Genomic DNA, 25,361 nt, shown 5'->3' on the forward strand with positions numbered 1-25,361 from the left:
TGTTTAGGAATAAATCTTTGGTATTACTGTTGTACCAAAAATTCAGTTCATCCCACCAATAAAAATATTATATATCAATTTAAAAAAAAAAATTCTGTCAAATTTTTTGTCTCTCCTCTGATGTGTAATGCTCTCATTGATAGGATGCACTGAATCTAGGTACACTAGTACCAAAGTTTTATTCCATGTTTAGATAGTTCGGTGCGAGCAAAGTTTTGTTTAGAAAAGTCAAAATTTAAACTTCCGGATAGAGTTAGAAACTAGTTTTTATTGGCAAAAAAATTTAAATATTATTTTTTTAATAAATATTTATGAAAATATAGTCATTTTAGATGTAAATACAAATCTATAGAACTCACACATGCCCCACATAGGATGTGACTGGTCGGAGAGAAACACTCCCCACAGATGGCGTGTTTTATGAGAGAGACACTTCCCACAAGGGGTGTGACTCATCAGGTGCTGACACGAGACACAAAAAGTCAACAGTTTGACGATAAAATTTTGGAAATCCATAACTTTTGACTCAGGTGTCCGAATTAGGTAATATTTTTTTTTATTCCACATAATTTTTTGATATCTACACAATGACACTTCATTTGGCATATTTTGTCTCTAACAAAAAAAATTTGATTTACAACAATAATACTATAAGAACGTTTAAACTCAAATTAATAAAGAGAAAATCATTGTCGTGATTAGAAATATTCCTAGTAAAGATCCTATGATTATGGTACTATTGTTGCAAATTGAAATTATATTTATGGGATACGAAACTTCAACTTAAATAACGCCGTTCACACTCAGAGATATAAAATATGCAAAACGGAACACAAGGAAGCATTTTTTGAAAAAAAAAAAAAATTTGACCAAGGGGACTTGCCAACATGTTTTGTCTCAAAAAGTAATGGGAAAAAAAAAAAAAAAACTTGATTCAAGCACCTGAGACCAAAGTTATGATCTTTCGAAGTTTCACCAAATCCCCTTCAATGAGACCACATTGCGTAGATCTTGAAAAATGGTGTGGAATAAAAAAAAAAAATATTCGAACACCAAAATCAAAAGTTATGGACTTCCAAAGTTTTACAATCAAACTGTTGACTTTTTGTGTCACGTGTCAGCACCTGATGAGTCCTTTGTGGAGCGTGTCTCTCTTCTAAGACTTTAAAAGTCCATAACTTTTGACTCGGGTGTTCGAATTAAGCAATTTTTTTGTGAATTTGAATTTTTTCAGTAAGTAACACAATGGTACCATAATCATAAAGATCTTTACTATAAATGTTTCTAATCATGACAGTGATTTTCTCTTTATTAATCTAGGTTTAAACGTTCTTATAGTATCATTGTTGTAAATTCGAATTTTTTTTGTGAAAGATAAAATATACCAAATGAAATATCATTGCATAGATCTCGAAAAATTGTGTGGAATCAAAAAAAAAAAATTACCTAATCCAGACACTCAAAAGTGCACATAAAGAGCATTCATCCTGTAAACAAATGGAACAAACACGACACGCCCGAAAATGCAAGCAATCAGCAAAAATCAACCACCATATCTAAAAAAAATACTTCTGTTCAGTACACAACCTGCTTGAAGCACCCGAGAAAATACATATTATACACTCCAAGTGTAAACAATAATTTCTCTTATGTTCAATACCAAATTAGTGTTAAAATTCAGTTTCCCCAAACCATTTCTTTTTCAATCGACAGATACAGCAAGGACCCAAGAAAATGCCCTCACTCAAGATCTTCCGTGAACTTATACAAGTTCTCTTGAAAGCAAAGAACAAAAATTAAGAACAAAGTGATCCAGAAAGTATGGTTACTATAATTCTTTTTTTTTTTTCTTCTCTATAAGACTTGCTTTAGGGTCTCTGAACTACTATTCAAGTGAGATGTTAATCTGCTGTCACTGCCACTTCTTCCTTTAAACATCTACACATCCATAGTAGCTTCACGCATAGATACAGAGATAAGGAATGACATACAATCACAGCCAATTCACAGCATTTTCTCAAATGCATTGGACTGCTTGTACTGATGCACTGGTCATAGAACATTCATTCTGGCTGCTGGAATTCTAGATCTAATTTTCTTTTCAAATGTGATCTGTCAGCACTGCAGAACAAAAAGGAACTAATTATGTAACGTCATTTACAAGTAGAAATTAGAAGACAAAAAAATATCACACACTTGCATTTGCATTATTCAACTCTATCAAAAAGATGAAACTGTATTCTATATTTCCCCTTCCACTGTTAGGCTTCTCATGAGTCATGGACTCATGATGAATTCCATCATAGAAAATAAGCATATTAAACACCAATAACAATTTGGGTCTCCAAAATCCTAGTTATTCTTAAAAATGAAGATTGTAAATCACAACATAGCTTCAAAAGTTTGGTGTAAATTGCGATATAGACAGTACAGTACTAAGGTACACTACTAATACAATTGTTGCTTTCGCAGAGCTCCCCCATTTAAATTTAACAAAATTTTATACTCAACCTTTAGATTCAATTTGGTTGAATGCCTTCACAAAACTAGTCATAAATTTAAAACATACAAACTACACAGTATAAATCCTTGCTTATTATGTTCTTCCAAACTCAATAAAATTAGTAAAAGGTTTATGGCTCAATATGCAAGCTCAAGAATAAAATTATGTTTGACACTGTTAAAATTACAAAGTACAAACTATTAGGCCACTTTGAAATGATTTGATGATTAACATTGTTTTACCTGCTAATTGTAGGTCTATTTGGAGGCTTTAATCCAAAGACAGAAAAATCTAACGACATTGGTGCTGGCTCAGTCTTGCCTGTATTATCATCAACTGTCTGTCTGAAATTACCAGCATTGTCATTAACCTTATCTCCCTGCAAAGAATTTCCTTCAAACCCATCACGCCCTGGCATCACTCTCCTTGACTTTCTTGGAGGTGATAAGACAGTAGGACCGTCATGTGAATTGAAATCTGAAACCTTAGGTTCCCTCTTAGGGGGAGGTCTTGGAAGCTTATCTGGATCTGTGGGCAGAGGTGCAGAATAAAAGTACCTAAAGTGGAAGAGGAGAGATTAAATTAGGGAAAAAGAAAGGAAAGAAAGCATTTTTTTCCTTAACGGAATGTTTAAGGCACCTACCTGTGCTCTAATGCCTGCTGCACTGAAATTCTAGCTTTTGGATCATATGTAAACATCTTTGACAACAAATCTAAAGCATCATCAGTTGCCATTGGAAATAAAGAACGCAAAGGCGGAGCAGGAACATATTGGTATTCAACATAATCGGGAAGATACACCATATCAGGCCACTGAGAAGGTGATGGAGTTCCAAATGCTGCGAAAATCTTTCCTAATTGATCAATGTCACTTGAACCCTACCAAATGAAGAAAACAAAGTCGTGAAATTACCAGAAGAAGGATGCCTAAGCACACAGAAATAAATGAATTAAATCAATCAATGCAATAGATGACATCTACGCACTTAGAATAAAAGAAAAATAGCTACATAAAAAAAAAATAAGAAGAAAAGGAATAAGATGGAAACCAAAATTAAATCAAAAATATCTATAAAGTATAAACACCATAAGCCAACAGCCTTTGAGCTAATCTTAATTGAGTAAAACTGCTTCAAAGGGTTTATTCAGACTCCAATTTGAACTAGATGATAAAGTTAAATGGTTAATCTCATGAAAAGAAAAAGTTAAATAGTTCAACTGCCCAATAAATGGTCAACTGTTAAGGAGAAAAAATCCATCTATTCCAAACATCAACCATTTATGATTTAACATAAATATAATCCATATATAACCTAATAACCATAACAATCTTGGTTACCTGCAGAAAGGGGCGACGAAGAAGAAGTTCAGCAAATATACAAGCTGCAGCCCAAACATCTACCCCTGAACCATACTGCTTGGTACCAAATAATAGCTCAGGTGCTCTATACCATCGAGCAAACACCTATTCATGTGAAGTGTCAACTGTGTAGATCCATTAAGAGAAATTGCAAAATACAAACATAAAGATGAAACATGTTATGTTCAATATTATGCAGACGCTGACTTCTAGAAGAGAAAATAAATTGAAAGGAAGACAAGGGTTCCTAAAGAAACATTTTTATTCCACAGAAGTTGGTGAGTGGTGAGTAAGCTGTTACTGGTTCAACACACTGTACTCAGCTCTTCAGAGTCACTCCAGTACATGGTTATCCTAGAGAACCACAATCCTAGAAAACATGCACCAAATTCTAGTACACTTCTACTTCAATACGCCAATGTATGGTCTCAAGAATATTTAGTCCTAAGAATATTCAGTCCCATGTTTTAATTAAGTTTTAAGACAAAACCAGGCAATAATAATGGGGATTTCAAGGTATGCTCCACTAAGCTATACCCTATCTTTTCATATAAATCCAGAGTAAATCACCATACAAAGTCAAACCTGACTTAAAAAAATCTAGGGTACATCCCTTTCCAGCCTTGCAAATTCTAGCAATCTAAGTGCTAACTCCCACATACTCAAAAGGATTCACATGCTATTATCAAACCTGATGAGTAAACCTGCGATCTGGGCTCCCAAATATCCGTGCTAAACCAAAATCTGCAAGTTTCAGCTGTCCATTAGGTCCTATCAACAAGTTATTTGGCTTCATATCCCTGAAAATACATAAGCAAACTTTTGACCTTCGAACTAAAAACAAATAACGGTTTTGTAATGGCCAAATCAGTAACATAATGTACCTATGCAAAACCCATTTCTTGTGGCAATAAGCAAGACCTTTTAGCGTCATTTGAAGGTAAGATTTTATATCCCCAGGTGAAAGGAAAATATTTCGGTCTCGTATGACAGCTTCAAGGTCTGTCTCCATGAATTCAAACACAAGATGCAAATTCCCTTTATGGGGGAACGCATCAATCAACTCAATAATGTTTGGATCTTTCAGCTCTTTAAGCAGTTTAATTTCTCTAAGAGCTGTAAAATTCACCCCTTCTTTCTGCTTGCCTAGCCGAATCTTCTTAATTGCAACCGTATGTCCAGTCTGTCCAAGCAATAAATACAACTTTATAAGGACCACAAGATAATAATAGTAGTATAGTACTATTATTATTGAACAAAAGCCCAGTTCATGAAGACATTTACGCAACCATATCTCCAGAACACAATCAAATAGTAACCCCGCCCGCTCTCAAAAAAAAAAAAGGGGGGGGGGGGGGGGGGGGGGGGGGGGAGAAGAAATTGGAATTCTCCATTGCAACTAATAAGAATAATAATGCATAACTTTACCAAACTCATACTTTAACAACTTAAAAGGCATATAAATGTATATTCCCATACCACATTCCTGTAAGTTTCTATACAAAGATGTATTTTCCACTTATTCACAGATTTTTCTAAACCCCATCTTTACTATAAGAGACTGAAACTTCTCTTTCGAGTTCCAAATCTTATTCACAGACCCAATTCTCACAACCCAGATAAACTAAAAAAAAAAATCATTTTTTTCATTTGAAAGTCCTTATAATTAAAAAAAAAAAAATTCAGAACAAGTTAACAGTAGAAGAAGAAAAAGTTACCTGGGTGTCAATGGCTTTGTATACGACACCATAGGTACCTTCACCAAGGACTTCACGCTTAAGATACCTATCAGCTACTTTCTTGGACAGATCGAGGTCTGCCATTTTCTCCCAGAAACGGGTCGCGTGATGCTATCAATTCCAGCTCAAAATTCAGCTGCAAAATTGGGAATTTACAAGTGGGTCATTTGCAAATAATTAGGGTTTCAGGGGGGGGAATTGGGAATCGAATAATTACAGTTGAAATTCAGCTAAAAAATTGAGAATTTACAAGTGGGTCATCGTGGAGCGTTATTAGGGTTTAAAAAAGGGTTGAAAAGCCCATCGAAAGAGAGGGTTTGTTCTCATAAGGCATAAAATGAAAGTGAAGGAGGCAAGAGAAGATGCGGAATAACGGCTACATCTACACCATTTTATACAGTGTTTGTGTTTGTAGGAAATTTCTTATGTACGTACATGTACCAAGTGGATGCATCTTTTTACAAAAAGCAGAAAATTTTCTTTTCATTTAATGTATCAGATGTACGTATATCATATTTTCGTTAGCAAAATATCATGAAGAGATAGAAAGATAAATGTTAATTAAGATTCTGATCTAATGGTATTTTAGAATTGTAGACAAAGATAGAAAAAAAATAGATAAAATAACTTATCCCTTAACTTATATCTTTTAAAATATTTATCATCAAATTTCAAATTTTAATTTCTTTTAGACTGATATATAATACATCTGATGCACTACAAAAGTGCTCGTGTTTGTAAGGTTTGAGTTTTTTTTAGTCTTGAATTGTTGCGGAACCTGATACCCCCACAACAATGGCATTGGTTTGGCTTTTGTGTATTATTACTCTTATTTTATAGAAAATAAATTTATCTTATGTGATTCATATTTATTTATTTTTTCTATTCTTCTCACATGTGATTTCACAAATTTTTATGTATATAGAAGATAAAATTTATTGATAATATGAGAAATATTAAATCCTTACTATGTTAAAAAGGGTTTCAAATTACATGTTAAGGATTGAATTAAATTAGATTATTAAGCTTTTAAGATATTAATTATTTTTTATTTAATGTATTTTTATTATATATTATCCATTGGTTCATTCATTACTCAATTAATTTAATTCAAGTCATCCATGACAAAGCTCTTTTAATTTTTTTTAATTATACTGTAAGAACAGATGTTAACTTCACTTATTATTATCACATATTTGATTAAATTTGCTCATGTTTAATGAGACCCATATTTCTGTTTCTATTGGAGAAAAGAGATACATAAAATGCAGGGCTAATAATTTATGTGGGTATAAAATTGAGTTGCACATCTCACCAGCAAGAAAAAAAAAACCTACTTGGAGCTGCAATGCATTTTCTAAGTTCAAGTCATCCATATTTTATTTTCTAAGTTTAAATGGAGATGAAGATTTCTTAATTTTAGAAAATAAAAATTTATATCACGAATAAAAGAAATTATAAATTAGAAAATGATTCTAAGAGCCTGTTTGGATCCTCTTATTTTTAAGCTAGAAGCTACTTATAAGCTAAAGCTAAAAAAAAGAGCTTAAAAAAATAAGCTAAAAGCTGTTTGGAAATTACATAAAAGTTTTAGCTTAAAAATTACTTAAAAGCACATATTTCAAGAAAATTATCTCTTTCTATCTTTATCACTCTTTATTTTAAAAAAAAGAACACAATTCAAGAAAAACAGATAAGAGCTTAAAAAAAAGCTCCTCCTAGGAGCTTTTAATTTTCAGCTTTTTTCTTCATTATAAAAAAAAGAGTTTTTCGTTATAAGAGCTTTTCCCAAAATCCGTTTGGCCTAGCTTATGCTTATAAGTAGCTTGTAGCTTAAAAAAAAAAGATCCAAACAGGCACTAAGAAACGTAACAAATATCTAATATCATAACGGTATAATTTAATAATTAATTAAACTGCTTAATGATCATTAATAAAGTAATTTTTGGAAGAAATTTCCGAGCTGCTTAATAAAAGTAATCATATAAAGTAACTAGGGTTATTGTTATAAAAATAAAAATAAAGTAACTAGGGTTATAAATTGGGCTTTACCTTAAATAACTCAGATTTATATAAAATATCTTAAGTCTGATGAATCTATTAACCTGATAAAGGCTAAGGCATGATTTAACCCCAAAAAATCTAGTAGGGCAACTTTCAAGTCCACTATGACTTCAATGGTAATAAATAAAACATAAACTACTTACAAAATTAAAATATAAAAAATAAATAAGAGCAAATCTTATGACTATCAATTAATTTTTATAAAATACTTTTCAATGAGAAGTTAAAAAACAAATCTCTCTCTGTAAATTTGAGTGTTTCCTTATGAATTGAACAAGTTCTTTTTTAAAAAGTAACTTTAAAAAAACAAAAAATATCTTATTTAAAAGTCAAGATTTTTACTTCTTGGTTAAAAGTATTTTTATATATTGATTCAAAAAAGATGAGGGTTATATTTACAAACTAAATTATTTACAAACTCTTATAATCAAATTTTAACTATTAACTTTTGTCAATCTAATAATTATAATTTATTAGATCATATTTATTAATTAATTATTAATTATCAATAAATTATAACTATTAGATTGATGAAAATTAACTGTTAATATTGGATTGTAAACAATTTAGTTTGTAAACAATTTAATTTCAAATGCAGAATAACTCTGATTTTGAAAAGAAAAAAAAATACACAAAAAGTTCTTTTTCAAAAAACCTATTCAAATGGGCCTAACGCATTGCCATGCTCTCCCTCCACCTTAATTATTTTATTTTATTTTGGCGCATTTGGAGTCTATGTACTTGAACAAATTTTAGTGCAGATAAGTGGATACTCTCCTCTCTTTTTTTGTTTCAGATGCGGAAAGTGTTTTTCTATTTGAATCCAGCTTTCAATTTTTATTTTTAAGTCTTAAAAATTTTCGTTTTTGGTAAGATATAAGTATATCCGGAAATATTTTTTATGGTCTAAAACCACTATATAACTTGATGCTCTCTCTCACAATATCAATTTTTTCTTTCTGTTATTTTTTCTCTTCCTCAATTTTATCCTTTCATTTACACTAAGAGACCATCTAAAAAATAATAGTGCGGAGCATAATAAATGCACTCCCCTTATACCCCCGTTATACCGAAGATTTGTTTCTATGTACTTAAAGACATGCTTATATAATAAATAAATTGGTAATCTACATGCTTACATAATCTAATAAAAATATAACACATCACGTAATATATATATATATATATATATATATATATATATATATATATATATATTTAGATCATGAGATATCATATAAATAATTAAAAGTATTATTTTCATAATATATACCAGGAGTTTCCATAGAAATGGCATTTGAATCAGATAGTACACACTCATACCCGTCAAAATCAAAGTTAGCTGTTGAATTGAACCAAATCAATATATTAACCTCCAAGGTACCTTAGTTGGCAGAGCTTCCAATGATTTACTTGGGTCACGAGTTCAAATCGTATCTCAAGCACTCTGTTCCAATGAGGGTGTAGCTTTTGAACCAGAGGAAGTTGAATGTGGATATCCTCTAAGTTATATATATATATATATATTATATATATATATATATATATATTATATATATATATATATATTAAGTGGTTAGACCAAAATACACAATTGCTTAATATTACATTAATTTTATATTAATCCATTTTTCCTTCTTCGATCATAGTTGTCATAACTAAATATGCACTTAGTGATAACTAAATTAATTTGATATGCAACTTTTTGATTATTTCTCCACCGTTTTATCGATTACTTGACTAATCTGGTCAAGCTGGATAGACGTCAAAGCTCTCTTAACCAAGTTTTTAACTCAACGGTGCACTCAAAATTCGAACTCGAGATCATTAATTAAGCTGTAACAATCCATTTCTTGAGAAGCAGATTCAAGCGAACAAGTTCTGTTATGCAGAGAAGATGGGATATCTTGATAATAGCATGACCAAATTACATAGGAAAATCTACGCTAAGACATCTAATAATGGTTTTTCCATTCATCTTATGCAATTTATATTTGATGGAAGCAACAAATGGTGACTTCAAAAAGGTAGACTTAGAACCAAATAGTAAATGACTGCATACAGGAAAGGCTTACATTTGATTATGGTTGTTCCATCTTGTATTCCTTCTATGCAATTTACATTTGTTGAAAATAACACATGGTGACTTCAAAAGTAGACTTAAAAACATTTTTTTTTTTGTAGGAAATATGAAATACAGATAGGAAAGGCTTAGTGAAAGCAACAAGAGAGAGGTTTAACTTGTTTTAATTGATTCTGAAATTCAACACAAAATAACAAAACTAGAGCAAAAAAATTGTGTAAAGATAGAAAAGAAATAGAATCATGGCCAAAAGCAATAGAAACATGGCATTTTTCAGCAGTAAAAACTAAGCATTAAAGTGTTCTTTGAGGTCCTCCCAATCCCAAGGGAAGAAACTCACTATTTTGCTTTCTCAGTGACAGGAAGTGCAGAAAAAACGTCTTCTACTACTCTGCTATTGTTTTTTACCTGAAGTTTTTATTCCTTGGGTTGCAAACATGCATTTAACTGGTGGACCTATTTTCCTTATCCTTCAACTTTTCTAAACCTTATTTTCTAAGGCCTCTAAAAGACAAGGGGGAAAAAAATAGCAATATTTTGTGCATATGCTGTTATACACGTATGCTCTTAGAACATGAAAGAATTTCTCTTTCAATACCTATGAAGTAAATAGCAATGTGTACTAACTCGCATGGCTGCAGCGTAGCCAAGCAATCATTGACAGCAACTTAATCCAACCCGACTACTTTGTTTGACTGACAACTGCCTGAGATACAATTACTCTTTCAACCAAAATAATCTAAGGGAAAAGGGAACGTCTTCTCAAAAGACACAAACTTATCTTCTTTTAATAGTTTTTAATTATGCGAAATACATAGTTATAATATTAAAGTTATATTTTTTTCACTTTCCATGTAAGCAGTTTCTGAAAAAAGAAAAAATAATATAATTTTAATATTATAATTATGCATTATCGGAAATGCATAGTTAAAATTGATAAAAGAAAAAAATTTGTGTCATTTAAAAGGATACTTGCTATACCTATAATTTAAAAACTTCTTAGATTTTTTTTTGAGTACAAGTGAGGATCAATTTTAAACAACCTCACTCTTGTATTTTTTCAAAGAGATTATTTTTTATTCTCGAACTAATAACCTTCCGATCACAAGGAACAACTTTATCGCTACTATAATAGTTACCTTCATCTTACCTGAAAAATTATGGGGTGGCAGCCAATTGATCCAATTCAAATGGCTATTGCCCAAGCCTTTTCATATTGATATTTGACTGATTTTTCATTACAAGTTTCCTCTATTTCCCCCCCGCAAATATAAAATTGTCACCAATGCAAAGGTTACCACAGTTACTCGTTACCACTTACATCTAGCTAGGGAAAACCAACATTAAATTCGATGGGACCACTTTGCTTTATAATTTTCAAATTTGTCTTGCTCTTCAAGGCACAATATAATGCCATCGTTCATGTTTTGTCCACCACAAATATACTTCTTTAGATTCTCTTGGTTCAGAAAGGACCAGCAACTTCACTATTTCATCATCATTTATAACATAGTCTTACCACCTCAAGTCCTTTAAGTTAAACCAACCTTCCAAGCATGTGAGCATCTTATCTTCTTCCCAATCCCAAAACTCTCTCTCTTTTTGTGATATCATCATCACCATTTTCTTCAGTAACAACTTCTTCATTCATTAGTATGGCAGCTGATTGTTCTGCCAAGAGAAATTCCAACGCTCAACTCCTTGAAGAACTAGAGGCTCTAAGTGAATCCCTTGACCAATCAAACACCACCACCACAGCTAGAAGAGCTGCTTCATTAGCTCTACCTCGAACCTCACCTCCTTTTGTTCCATCTGCTGAAGATGGCAATAACACTGTTGAAGTTGATAACAAACCTAGGTCCCGTCGCATGTCCTTGTCCCCATGGAAATCAAGTCCAAAGCTTGAAGGTGCTAAGGTACCCCCCACTAAGCCAGATATCAAAAAGTTTGATGACACATCAACTTCAGTTGAAAAGAAAGGGATTTGGAGCTGGAAGCCTATAAGGGCTCTTTCTCATATTGGAATGCAGAAAATAAGTTGTTTGTTTTCTGTTGAAGTGGTCACTGCACAAGGCCTTCCTTCATCAATGAATGGACTAAGGCTTTCTGTTTGTGTTAGAAAGAAAGAGACGAAGGATGGTGCTGTTCAAACAATGCCATCACGTGTTGCTCAAGGAGCTGCAGATTTTGAAGAGACCCTTTTCATAAGGTGCCATGTTTATTGCAACCATGGTAGTGGAAAGCAGCTTAAGTTTGAGCAAAGACCGTTTTGGATATACCTTGTTGCAGTTGATGCCAAAGAGCTTAATTTTGGAAGAAACTCTGTTGACTTGAGCCAGTTGATTCAAGAATCCATTGAGAAAAATCAGCAAGGTTCACGGATTCGGCAGTGGGACACAAGCTTTAGCTTATCTGGAAAGGCAAAAGGTGGAGAACTAGTTCTGAAACTTGGTTTCCAAATCATGGAGAAAGATGGAGGACTTGAAATATATAACCAGGATGAGAATTTGAAGTCCAGCAAGTTCAGAAATCTCACATCTTCATTTGCTCGCAAACAATCAAAGGCATCCTTCAGCATGCCTAGTCCTAGAATAACAAGCAGAAATGATGCTTGGACTCCTTCACAGATAAGGTTAGCTGAAGATATTCAAGCTATGGATGATTTGAACCTTGATGAGCCAAACCCAGTTCAGGATTCCCCCTCTACACAAAAACTTGAAGGTGGCAAAGAAAAGGTGGAGGATTTTGATCTTCCAGATTTTGAGGTTGTTGATAAAGGGGTTGAGGTTCAAGAGAAGAAAGAAGATGAAGGAGAAGAATCTGAGAAATCTTTGGAAGTGAAGTCAACTTCAAGTGAGATTGTCAAGGAAATAATGCATGATCAGTTGCACCTAGCTAGATTAAGTGAGCTTGCTTCAATTGCCAAACAGTTGAAAGCTCTTGAGTTCATGATGGGAGAAGATAATAGGTTCATAAAAGAAGAGGAAACGGAGTCACAAAGATTGGATGATGATGAAGAAACTGTGACAAGGGAGTTTCTTCAGATGCTTGAGGATCAAAAGACCAGAGGATACAAAATCAACCAATCTGAAATCCCCCCTTTACAACTTGAAGGACATGAGCATTCTTCAGCAGAGGGAGAATCCACAGTTTATCTACCTGATCTTGGCAAGGGCTTGGGTTGTGTGGTTCAAACAAGGGATGGAGGCTACTTGGCATCTATGAACCCTTTAGATGATGCTGCGGATAGAAATGATACTCCAAAGTTAGCAATGCAGATGTCAAAGCCTTTTGTGTTGGCATCATATCAATCCCTAAATGGGTTAGAGTTATTTCAGAAATTGGCTAGCATTGGTCTTGAAGAACTCAGCTCTCAAGTTTTCTCCATGATGTCCATAGATGAACTGATAGGTAAAACTGCAGAACAGATTGCTTTTGAAGGCATTGCTTCTGCCATCATACAAGGTAGAAACAAGGAAGGAGCTAGTTCAAGTGCTGCACGTATAGTTTCTGCACTGAAAGGCATGGCAAATGCAATGAGTTCAGGAAGACAAGAAAGGATTTCAACAGGAATTTGGAATGTGGATGAAACCCCACTAACTGCAGAGAAAATTCTAGCTTTTACAATGCAGAAGATTGAGTTCATGGCTATTGAAGCATTGAAAATCCAAGCTGGCATGGCTGAGGAAGAAGCTCCATTTGATGTTTCAGCACTCAGCACAAAGGCAGATAACAAAGAAAATGATCTATTGGGTTCTGCTATTTCACTTGAGGATTGGATTAGAGACCAAAGCTACAGTAACACTAATGCAAATTCTGATAGTGAACCATCAAATATCACACTGATATTTGTTGTCCAACTGAGGGATCCAATTAGAAGCTTTGAAGCAGTTGGGGGTCCTATGATGGTGTTGGTTCATGCAACAAGTGCAGACACAAAGGGGAATGATTATGAAGATGAAGATGATGAGGAGGAGGAGGAGGAGAAAAGGTTCAAAGTAACAAGCATGCATGTTGGAGGTTTTAAGGTGAGAAGTGCTACAAAGAAGAATGCATGGGACACTGAGAAGCAAAGGCTAGCTGCAATGCATTGGTTGATTGAATATGGATTGGGAAAGGGAGGGAAGAAAGGCAAACATGCATTTATAAAAGGGCAAGACTTGTTATGGAGCATTTCATCAAGAATCATGGCTGACATGTGGCTCAGAACAATGAGAAATCCAGACATCAAACTTGTACAGTAATAAGCATATCCACTCTCTCCTCTTAATTGTGGCAAGGTACTTGCACAATCTTGCATTCATGTCTCATATGAATGCTACATCCTAATTTAAGAGGAAGTTCAAGAGGAGTCATTAGAGCTTGCAGATTTATGGATACAATAATGGTGCAAATATCGTTACTCAGAAGGTCATAATTAGTTGCTTTTTTTAGAGCCAATAAAAAACTGTGACTTAGGAAATGTTATGTACACATACCAATTTTCTCACATCCCTCACATCCAATCAATCATCACTATTTTTTTTCTCTATCTAAATTTTCTTCCTCAAACACCTTTTGTTTGTGTATAGGGTGTATGAGAAAATGTAATGAGGATACAACATTTCCACTCTCACTTATATAGGGGACATATGAGATTTGATTGATGTTGAAATAAATGAGCTTTTTGAAAGAAGGTCACGGTAACTTCCCATCTTTTATTTTTTTATTTTTTTATTTTTATAACCCATTTCCCAGACACTCACGAAGTGGGTATTTGAACTGGGTCGGCCCTTTATTTTTATAACCCATTTTGGACTCAGTTTTTATTAGTTGTTTGGTTGGATTTCTCTACTAATCCAAAAAGCATGTATTTGTGTATTGTGTACATACATTGGGGAATAAAGATTATTGAAGATTTTGAAGTAAAAATTTGAATAAATTACATGTCATACCTTTATAATGCCATCTTTTTAGGGGGGAAATTAGCATTCTTCAATTTATTTATTTTTTCGGTTAACCATCCTCGATTTTGGTTTAAGTTGAAAACGTTAATCTTTAAAGGCTTTTTACATATTATTTCCGTGCGGTTTAACAATTTTTCAATTTCTCCCTAAGGTTACAATTTATTTTACACATTATTTCCTTAAGAAAAAAAATAGGATAAGAGGTAAAAAATTTGTTAAACGATCTTTAAAGTTAATTAAAAAAATTAACATTTTCAATTTAAATCAAAGTTAAGAGGATCAAGTGATAAAAAAAAGTTTAGAATAATTATTTCAAAAAAATTGAAAAAAAGACTAGAAATAAAACGTAATTAATCCTAAAAAAATTATTTACTTTTTTAATTAATGTTTTTTCATATTTTTAAAATAATAAATATTTAAGAAAAACTATTATGGTAATTGATCGGAACAGATCTTTACAACTGGGCCGATCATGTGATCTTCCTCTACACAGCCTAAAATCGTCTTGGATCAGAGCATCTTGCAATTGGGCTGCTTTATCCCATGGGTCTTCAATGGAACGCGATGGTGGTGTACCTGCAAGACACTCCGACGCTCAAGTCAGATTTGGTTCAAGCAGGTTTAATTATGTAGGAGAAGATGATGTACCTTAGTGTTGATATATGTATTTATAGTAAAGTGATGAGCAGCTTGTAGATGTCTTAATGCTGAAGTATACTTGGAGATGAAGTATCTTGAAGTTGCTTGGTGTCATGCTGCCTTTAATGTTGAGGAGCTTTGCTAAATAGGCTTTAATATTGTGGTGCTTGATGGCTGTATTGAGCTTGGGGATGAAGATGAGATAGCAGCCTTTGTGGACTAAAACTTTGCTTCATTGTGAAAGCTTTTGGGTTGGGCCTTGTATTTATATAATATTTGTTCAGATCAGTAATTGTCATGTTAAAATAGAAGGAATTTGACTTTTGTATTATAAAATTAGTTCGCATTCCTCGCATTATTTGAGCATCTTGACACATGTCAAAGAGGCATACTCTAAAAGAAAAGCGTTGTAAAGGCTTAAGAACAACATTATAGATAAAGATGATAGTGGCAAGTCTGATTGTCGTTAAACACTTAAGAAAAAAACTAGTCAAACACTAAACTGTTTCTTTTGTAAAGTTTGTTTTTTAAAAAAATAAAAATTTCTAATTGTTATAAATTGAAAGTTTGATTTAAAGTTTGCACCCTCCAAAATCGTGATTTATAAAAGTGCATTTCACTTATCTCAGTTCAGCAAAATCACATTCGGGATATGTATAGTAGAAGTTTGATCTCAAAACCATAGTTTGAGAAGTGAAAAAATAATTTGCTTTTCAACTCACCTAGGCTAGAACTTATCCACTATTATTTTCGAGGTTTTAAGTTCTAACGAAGTAGAAATTTAAAAGATGGAATCTATGAGACGAATATATCAACGGGATTAAACCTTTTAATTGAAAACAACCAGAAACCTAATAAATTTTCACAATGTAGAATTAATTGTGATCATATCCTGAAACCAAAGTTCCGTAGTTAACAATATTTCAAAGTCAGTTGTGCTATTATCAAATTGACCATACTGTACACATCCAATTTCCAATAGTACCAGCATTCATGCAGAAAATAGCAATCTAAACCACTCTACTAGTACCAAGAAAATTAAAATAAAAAACAAAATTTATCTCAAACTTGATGTTGTCAATTATGCCTCAATTCTGCCGTTATTTCAATCGGTTCATCACTTCACGACTAGTGCCAAATCTCACTTAATTTGGGCAAGTTTGTAAATGCAATAAATCCGCAAATTGATTCTAAAATATTATGTTTTTATAATTTTTTAATTAAATAATAATATTTTAATTTTTTTATCGGTTTTAAATTCTAACAAAGTAGAGATTTGAAAAAGATGGAATCCATTAGACAAATATGTCAACGGGATAAAAACAGCCGTAATACATTATAATTGAAAAAAACCATAAACCTAATAAATTTTCACAATGTAGAATTAAATGTGATCATATCCCCAAACCAAAGTTCCGTAGTTAACAATATTTCAAACTTAGTTCAGCTATGATCAAATTGGTAATACTGTACATCCCATTTCCACTGTTACAAGTATTCAAGCAGAAAATAGCAATATGAACTATGATAGTTAAAATTTTGATTTATTATTACAATTTTACGTTTTTATGATTTTTTTCATCAAAACAATTTTACAAATATTCCAAATACTTTTACATTTTTACAATTTTTTATAATTTTTTTACATTACGATTTTACGTTTTACAATTTTTTATCACTCTTTCAATTTTATATAAAATCTCGATTTTAACTACCTTCGTCTTGACTGTTCGAGATTTTGCAGTAGTACACTTAATTCAGGAGTAGTACCTCCAGCTTATGTAAGACACGTTTCAGAGAACAATATAACCTACCAACTACATAACAACTTGTCCTATGTATTTTATATTACAAACAGAATAATAAACGGCAAATTAAATAATAAACTTCGTTCTACCAATAATAAAAATAATAATAAACTTCCACTCAACTACTACAAAGAAAATTAAAATAGAAAAACAAAATTTATCTTAAACTTGATGTTGTCAATTATGCCTCAATTCTGCCACTCCATTTTGTCTGTGCAAGAATTATGTCCTGTCGACACAAGACAAAGATCTGTTGGAATATAAGTATAGTAACCAAATTGCCCAAAAAAAAAAAAACCAAAACAAAAACCACAAATGGAAACTGAAATTTTAGTCAGATGATAGAAGACTGTTTCATGATAGAACAGTGTCTTTAGGCAGCTAGCCTGCTAGTGGCCAGTCAAAGACCAGTGACCCATTGTACAAGATGAATCAATAAACATAAGGTAGTTAGTCACTTCCAACGGGAGAGGAGTTGCCCGGTGTTTATAAAGCATAATGTATAAAGAAAAACAAAAATAATAAAAAGTGAGGTAGTGTTTGGTTGAAGGTTTATTTTGGGATTGATGGGAAAGTGTAAGTGGATATTGAAAAATACTACGTTAGGTTCAGGTTTTTTCAAAAAATACCATGCAAATAGGATAGATGGGAAAATGACTTTTGTGTTGATTTTCGGATGAAATTCACTGTTACAGAATACCACTTGAGATGTGGTATTTTGAGATAACTGGGAAAGTGAAAAAACAAGTGCAAAGTTTCTCCCGAACATAGATTTTACATATTTAAATAAATTTTCCTGGTAATATTTGGGTCAACCAAACAACTTTTTTTACATTTTCCTACCAAACTCACATTCCAACTATTTTCCTATCAATTACATTTCCCTGGTAAAAAAAAATTTCTCCCGAACCAAACACTAACTGAGTGAGTTCTTACTTCTGGGAAATTAGACAAGATAAATCATGTCCATTTTTTATTAAAAAACCTTTTTACTGACTCATGATGACGACTTTTTCAAGAATTTGTAAGGAAAATTTCTTTCTTTCTTTTTTTCATTTTTTCTTCACATAAATTGATTTTATATTCTTTTCGTCTAAAAAATTGTTATACTTTGTCCAATAAATACAGAAAATTATAAGAACCCAAACTATAATAGAGATTGAAACATAATGCCAAAATTGATATTTCACTTCAACCATTTCTAAGTCAAATGTCCAGATGTTTAAATTTATCGGACGCAAAAGAAAGATAAGCAGTGAAGAAAAGGTACTCTACCTAGCTACATTAAAGCATATGAACTGAATTGTCAAGAAAAGCAGGCCACATATGCTAGAGGAACATGCAGTAACATCTTCAATGAATATAACAGTATATCAATCGACAAGATTGACCATAAAAGGAAATAGCAGCTTGACAAGTGAAACAAGCAAGAATGTTCATAAAATATTCTTACCTCGAGTCCAAATTGTTATAAACTTACAGACCAGTGACTTTTCCCACTGCAATGGTTTTTCCTGCAGGACAGAGTAATGCTCTTTCAACATATATTAAAACCACGAAGAAGTTTGGAAGAAAAGGAAGATATCATTTCTTAAATCTCACCTTCATCACGAAGAATGAATCTCCCAAGTTGTGGAAAATCAGAGAATTTCTCAATGCATATCGAGTTACTAACCTATAAGAACATTTCCAAAACAAGACCAATTAAAAAGCTTAAATATATGAAAAAATAATGAATTCCTTTTAATTTGAAACTCAAGAATCATCCCACACAATCATCAGGAAATGAAAACCTTTTTGTATCCCAAGAAAACCCTAGTAAGACAATATGACAATCAATCAACATCACATTTATCTCAAACAAGTTGGGGTCGGTGGCAGATGAACTCAAATGAAACGTACGAAAAAATTGAGAGGGAAAAAAGGATAAAAATAAAATTAAAAGAAATATAGATTCGTATTGACAATATCTCATACATATTTGCATCCAAGATTACAAAAAACAGTACCTGAATTCGGCACGCAACACTTGCACCATTCTTCACAAAGAGAACTTTCTTTTTCAAGGGCTTCTTTGTCTTTGGATCAATTTGATGTATGAGCTCAATAACCTCACAATCTTCACGTACAGATTGGATGTGCAGAACAGCCTTGTACCCAGCAGAAAAAATACCCTAATTTTGTGTAACAGAGATATGTCCTAGGTTAATACTGAGAAACTTTGCCAAGGCCCAAATGCAGAGAGAGAGAGAGAGAGAATAAATACATTATCCAGCAATTCAAGGATCGCCAGCTGAGCAACAAACTCAGTCACAGCCGGTATTGGATTTGCTGAAAGCAGGACAAAAGCCATATAAAACCAATTAGCTAATGTGTAACCACATAAAAACAGGACCAACAATCTAAAAGTAAAGAATGCCAAATATTAATTTTTGACTATGACATTTGTGGAGGGGAAAAGGTCCATCTTGCACCATATTGAATGACTTATTTAAACCAACCACAATTTAAGCCTAGGTTCCCAACCCAACTGAAAAAAACAAAATCCAACGTCTTGCTCTGAATTAAAACTGCAACATGATAGAACATTAGTAGTGGCATTGAAGATTTCATAGCATGGCATACTAGTTAACTGCTGACCTTTTCATAACAGAGGCAGAAATAAGAAAAGAACCATGAGTCAAACCACTAGTTTTCACTTATTATGCTCAAGTTGTTTGTGTGATAATATTTTCTATAGCATCTTTATTTCAAACAAATTTCTTTTTCAACTAAAAATTATTATCTCAAATATTCAGCTGCAACATATCTTTCAAAAGTTAAGCAAGAGCTTACCAATACTAGAGAGGACAAATCCAGTTAAAATGTCTTCTTCTTCAACTGCAGATAATCTAATTCGTAAATTTTCACCAGGTCCAGCACGTTTAACCCGATCTTCCCCAATAAATATAGCAACAACTTTTACTTGATCCTGCGGATTAATACGCAGTTGTCATCCCATTTCACATTCAGGGAAGGGAAAAAAGCAGAAGAAAAGAAAGAACAAATGGCAAAGCTCGCAATACCTTATTCGGCATAACCAACAAGGAATCTCCCTCACGAACAGTACCAGATTCCACTTTGCCCATAACAACAGTTCCCATGTCTTTTGATTTGTCAAGTATAGGCATCGTATGAAAATCAGAAATCCAACCTTAGCACAGAAGTGGAAATTTAATATATATATATATATATATATATATATATATATAGAGAGAGAGAGAGAGGTAGGATCCTTTAACACCAGTGTCAAATTTGAATTTTGACCCCTCATTTGAGAGCCATTAGATAAAAAAAGATCAACGACTCTGATTTGTAAGCATGTGACACCATTGATCTTTTTTGATCTAATGGCTCTCAGATAAGGTGTCAAAATTCAAATTTGACACTGGTGTCAAAGGATCTTACCTCATATATATAGGGGAGGGATCTTTTGACTCCACTGTAAGACTTACGGATCATTTGGATGGGATTTTTAGCCAAAAGAAGCTTTTCAGAAAGAAAGAAAAAAGCACTTCTACTACAAAGTCCGTTTGGATGTCTGTTTTTGAAAAAGCAGAAGTCAAAAGCCAAATATTTTTTAAAAAATCTAAATAGCTTTGGCTTTTGTAAAAAGAACTTATAAAATATGCAAGGCATAAGAAGTACTTTTTTCATAAGCTCATCCAAACGAGCCCTTATAAGTCTTATTCCGCATCTTAGCCGTTGATTTCCTTTCATTTAACGGTTATAATTTATTGAATTGTACCAATTAATTAATTATTTTGGGAGGGATAAGGAAATGGCACAATGTTTGGACAAACATTACCTGAAAGGCCCTTTGGGATCTCGAGGAGGAACTTCAACAGTGTCAAGAACTTCAAATAGGCAAGGACTGTCCCACCAAGGACAAATGCTTTTGTCCACTTTTGTTTTTAGGTTTGCACCAATCAGCCCAGACATTGGTAAAAACATGGCATCTGGTTAATGAGATAATAGTTAAGTAAAATAATTTCACTTCCACAACCCATCAAACAGGTCAAGACTAATAGATGAAATATGATATTATCTCAGTTAATATTTTCGCACATCAAATTTTATATAAAGTCTACGCCCTACACCGCTTGAAGAACAGCAAGCGAATGACTTCATTTGGCTCTAATACTTGGCCATCGAAGCTCTGATACCATGTCAAGAGCCCTATCTCGAAAGTTTAAGCCATTAGGTGAAGCTACATGAGCGATTTTATATCTAACAGAAATAAAATCTAAAAAGAGAGTAAGGCAAACAGTTCCAACATACCTTTCTTCACATTGTAACCTGATTGCTTCAGAAACGGTATCATCTTTGACTCTATTTCATCATACCTGGGGGACAAACCAGCAGCAAGAAATCTCATTAAAATTGCAGATAAGCACAGAAATTGGGAGGGGGGAACAGAGAAAGGGTAATAGTGAGACATTACCTTTCTTTTGACCACTTCACTGTAGGATCATCCATTTTATTGACAACAACAAGCAGTTTAGCCACACCCAGCGATTTTGCAAGCTGAACATGTTCACGGGTTTGTCCACCTTTCTCATATCCAGTTTCAAATTCTCCCTTTCGAGCAGAAATTACCTGATCGACGCGACATAGAGAAACACGGACAGATATCATCAAATGCTTGTCAAGAAGCATCTATTGAAGATCAAGAAAGTGTGACACATCATAGATCAACTTACCAACACTCCAATATCAGCTTGAGATGCACCACTGATCATGTTAGGGACATAATTCTTGTGACCCTGCAGAAGCGTTGTTATTCATAATATAAATATTAAATGTTTCCCCAGAAAAATGATGTGAATTAGAGAGAGAGAGAAAGCAACAATTGGAGCAAGGAAAGATGGACAAAAGAATAAAGCCAGAGCAGAATGTAACCAAGACCATTAACATAGACTAAAATTGGTCTCCTCTGGTCTAACTTTTTTATGGGGGGTTTTCTCCTATGGCCTATTCAAAATTGAGACCTGGGACAAATAATATCATGAGCCCAAAGACACTCAAGAACCACATTATTTTAAAGGAAATGCCAAGCAATGTAGTCAAAAATAGATTCTCTATAAGCTAGAAGACATTTACTATCATAATATCATTTGCATTTCATAGTCCAGTTCAGATGCCAGTTTATCATTTGCATGCCAATTCTCACACAATAGATCTGACTACAAAAGATTCACTTCACTTGTCAACTTCTTGCAGATGAATTTTTTTGGTCAAACTTCATCTAAAGCATTTGTATTTCTCATATTAGCAGAGGATTTATAATAATAAACCTTATCCATATAACATCAAAAGGTCCACCTCATTTGCGGGCATTTCTATTAATTAGAAAGAAGAAATTATGCAGACAGATGTTTACTAGTCAGAGTACACAGCAACCATTAAACCAGTGGAGTGGACAAATATCAAATAAGGAGAGAACACATGAGACAGCAGTTGAAGAGGTTGGGTGACGGGATGAGCTCATAGATCACTGCTCTATAGGCCTTATTCAATCATATGATTATGATCCCAATCAATCCTTATCTCATGAAGTTAGACATTCATGATGGAGGATAAAGTATACAATAATAATTTTCTCTCGAAGTCATCAAAATAAATTTCTTTTCTTTTCTTTCTTTTTTTAGATAAAAGGAGAACATTTATAGAAGTACTGAAATACAGCAACAGAGGATAAGATATCCTCTAAAAGAGAGAAGAAACAAACTACAAAAGAAGAAAGGAAAATCAACTAAGCAAAGTTCACCAAACACTGCATGTCTGCCAGAGAAAACCCTCTAAATGATCCAAAAACATAATATTATTACTCTACAAAGTATGCCAGTAAATGGTTTGGAAAACATCTCGGAAGAGAATCATGCAATGCAGATACTCACAGGTGCATCCAAAATCGTAAACCTTGTTGTCTCTGTCGCAAAATCTGCTCTTCCAACTTCAACTGTCTTTCCCTGTAATCAGCACATATTTACACAAATTAGAAGTTCTAAGCAATTCATATAAATATATAATTAACAAACAAAAAGGAAAACTAAACCAAATAGCATAAACCATTTAAATTATATCAGTAAATTTATTCATACCTTTACCCACTCCTCCTCATTTGTGTCCATTATATAGGCCATATACCTATCATATAAATTTCAAATTATTAATCAGATGTATATCAGTATCAAGTATATACAGTAAGCTAAATGATCTCCCAAAGCCTAAAAATAAAAAATAAAAACACCTAACAATGTAATAAATTGAAAACCCAAACGACTACATCCTACACTTTCATAGTTTGAGACATTGTTGAGAAAAAACAGACTATATTGGCTATCGAACCAATTCAACCAGGAACCAAAACACCAACCAATGCAGTCAACTTAATTGAACCGCCAAGTTACAAACTAGCCTGAGACTTGTTGAACTGGTTCTGAACAACGCACACTCACACATACACATACACGTACCCATGCACACACACATTCACATACACGTACCCACGCACGCGCACACACAGAAGCAGAAATATTTATATCTCAACCTAGACTTATCCAAATTGGACAAGAATTATGAACCAAAGGAAGAAGACGCTGAAAATAATTATAATGTTCACACTTTGATTTTAGGAGCATGATAACCTTTGTAGTAATAGACAATTATCCAATGTAAAAGCAAACACGAAGCTCATGAAGATAGATAAATTAGCAAGCCACTATTTTCATTTAAAAGAAAATATATATATATATATATAGAGAGAGAGAGAGATAGGATCCTTTGACACCGGTGTCAAATTTGAAGTTTGACACCTCGTCTGAGAGCCGTTAGATCAAAAAAGATCAATGACTCTGATTTGTAAGCATGTGACACTGTTGATCTTTCTTGATCTAACGGGAAAGATCAAACGGCTCCCAGACGAGGTGTCAAATTTCAAATTTGACACTGGTGTCTGATGTGCCTCTGTCAAGTGTGGTTTTTCCATGTTAAAATTGATAAGAATTGGGTCATAAGAGAGCAATTTAAATACATATTTGCTAATTATATTGATTCTTTCTTTTCAATTATAGTTCTCACCTATTGGTTGTGTTTTTACAGGTAAAAGAAGTGAAAATTACAAAATTATAAAAAGCCTGTTGACGCGATTCCACGAGGGTATTTTTGGAAGAAGAAAAAGAGTCTTATAAATAGGAGACTTTGCACAGAAATTAGGTTAAAAGGTGAAGAAATTCGAAATTTGAAAGAAAACAAGGAAATGATTTGGCGCTGATTGTGCGGGTGCCATGAATGCAGTCCTTGATTTGTGGAGTCACGGATTTGGCGCTGATCGTGCGGGCGTCATGAATGCAATCCTTGAATTGTGGAATTATGATCAAAATGAAAAATTAATGAAATTAAATTCAAAGATTATAACCTGATTGACCAGTTGCCTATTTAAAGGGTGGTCCTCCACCATTCCAAGACATTGGAGACAATTCAGACCTATTTCTTCAGAAGGAGACCGACGGCAGAGCTCAGAAGGATTCTTCCACAGTTCTTCTTCTTCATCTATTTCTCTGTAATTTTATGCTTTGGAATATTAGATTATTGTTAGCCATGATTATGCTTGGCTAATTCTCTTTTATTGTAGTTAGGGTCACGAGCCCTATGTGAACCCTTGTTACGATGGATTGATTTAGTTTTATTCATTTGTGAACCCTTTGCTGACAATAATTGGGAGTTGAAGTCTTCCATAATTCAGTTGGTGGAGAGAGTTCAATTTGGAGGAGATGAGCATGAGGATCCTCACAGGTTCATAAACCGGTTCTTAATGATATGTGACTCAACCAAGCACCCTCGGGTGTCTGATGATGCTATCCGGTTGAGATTATTCCCTTTTGCTGCTAAGGGAGAAGCACTTAGCTGGCTGGAGAGGCAGCCTGCACGGAGCATTGCTACATGGGAGGATTTGTCTACAAAGTTCTTTGCAGAGTTCTTTTCCATGGAGAGATACAATCAAATGGTGAATGATATCACCAACTTCACTCAAACTGAGGGTGAAACATTGTGTGCAGCCTGGAACAGGTTCAAGGACTTGATGAGGAGGTGCCCTCATTATAATTTGACTGCTGGTAATCAAGTCAGAATATTTTTCAATGGCATCACACCTGAAGATAGAATGGTTTTGAATGGTG

The 25,361-nt window shown here is 33.4% G+C and overlaps 2 protein-coding genes and 1 pseudogene across 3 annotated transcripts; 1 reads left to right on the forward strand and 2 right to left on the reverse strand.

Annotated features, from left to right (window-relative positions):
- Positions 1–1,550: 1,550 nt before the first annotated feature.
- On the reverse strand, positions 1,551–5,988 carry LOC133289647 (cyclin-dependent kinase D-3-like). Of its 2 annotated transcripts, none has more exons than XM_061487626.1 (8): positions 5,853–5,988; positions 5,582–5,738; positions 4,748–5,046; positions 4,555–4,663; positions 3,843–3,968; positions 3,147–3,382; positions 2,746–3,060; positions 1,551–2,121 (listed from the first exon to the last, which is right to left on the reverse strand). In XM_061487626.1, exons 2-8 carry the CDS (start codon positions 5,684–5,686, stop codon positions 2,064–2,066), a joined length of 1,248 nt encoding a protein of 415 aa, XP_061343610.1. In that variant the 5' UTR covers positions 5,687–5,738; positions 5,853–5,988; the 3' UTR covers positions 1,551–2,063. The 2 variants fall into 2 exon arrangements, with proteins under 2 accessions (XP_061343610.1, XP_061343611.1); XM_061487627.1 differs by having other exon boundaries at positions 2,746–2,819; positions 2,874–3,060; positions 5,582–5,973.
- A 5,257-nt stretch (positions 5,989–11,245) lies between these two features.
- LOC133289643 (protein PLASTID MOVEMENT IMPAIRED 1-like) lies at positions 11,246–14,509 on the forward strand. The gene has a single exon (XM_061487620.1). The coding sequence runs from the start codon at positions 11,405–11,407 to the stop codon at positions 13,991–13,993; it is 2,589 nt and encodes an 862-aa protein (XP_061343604.1). The 5' UTR covers positions 11,246–11,404; the 3' UTR covers positions 13,994–14,509.
- Positions 14,510–17,090: 2,581 nt separating this feature from the next.
- LOC133289667 (uncharacterized) overlaps positions 17,091–25,361 on the reverse strand; it is a 35,958-nt pseudogene continuing 27,687 nt past the window's right edge.

Source organism: Gastrolobium bilobum, unplaced genomic scaffold (assembly GCF_033153095.1).
Source record: "Gastrolobium bilobum isolate Gb01-03AN ecotype WA unplaced genomic scaffold, APGP_CSIRO_Gbil_v1 utg1031, whole genome shotgun sequence".
Classification (NCBI taxonomy): Eukaryota; Viridiplantae; Streptophyta; class Magnoliopsida; order Fabales; family Fabaceae; genus Gastrolobium; species Gastrolobium bilobum.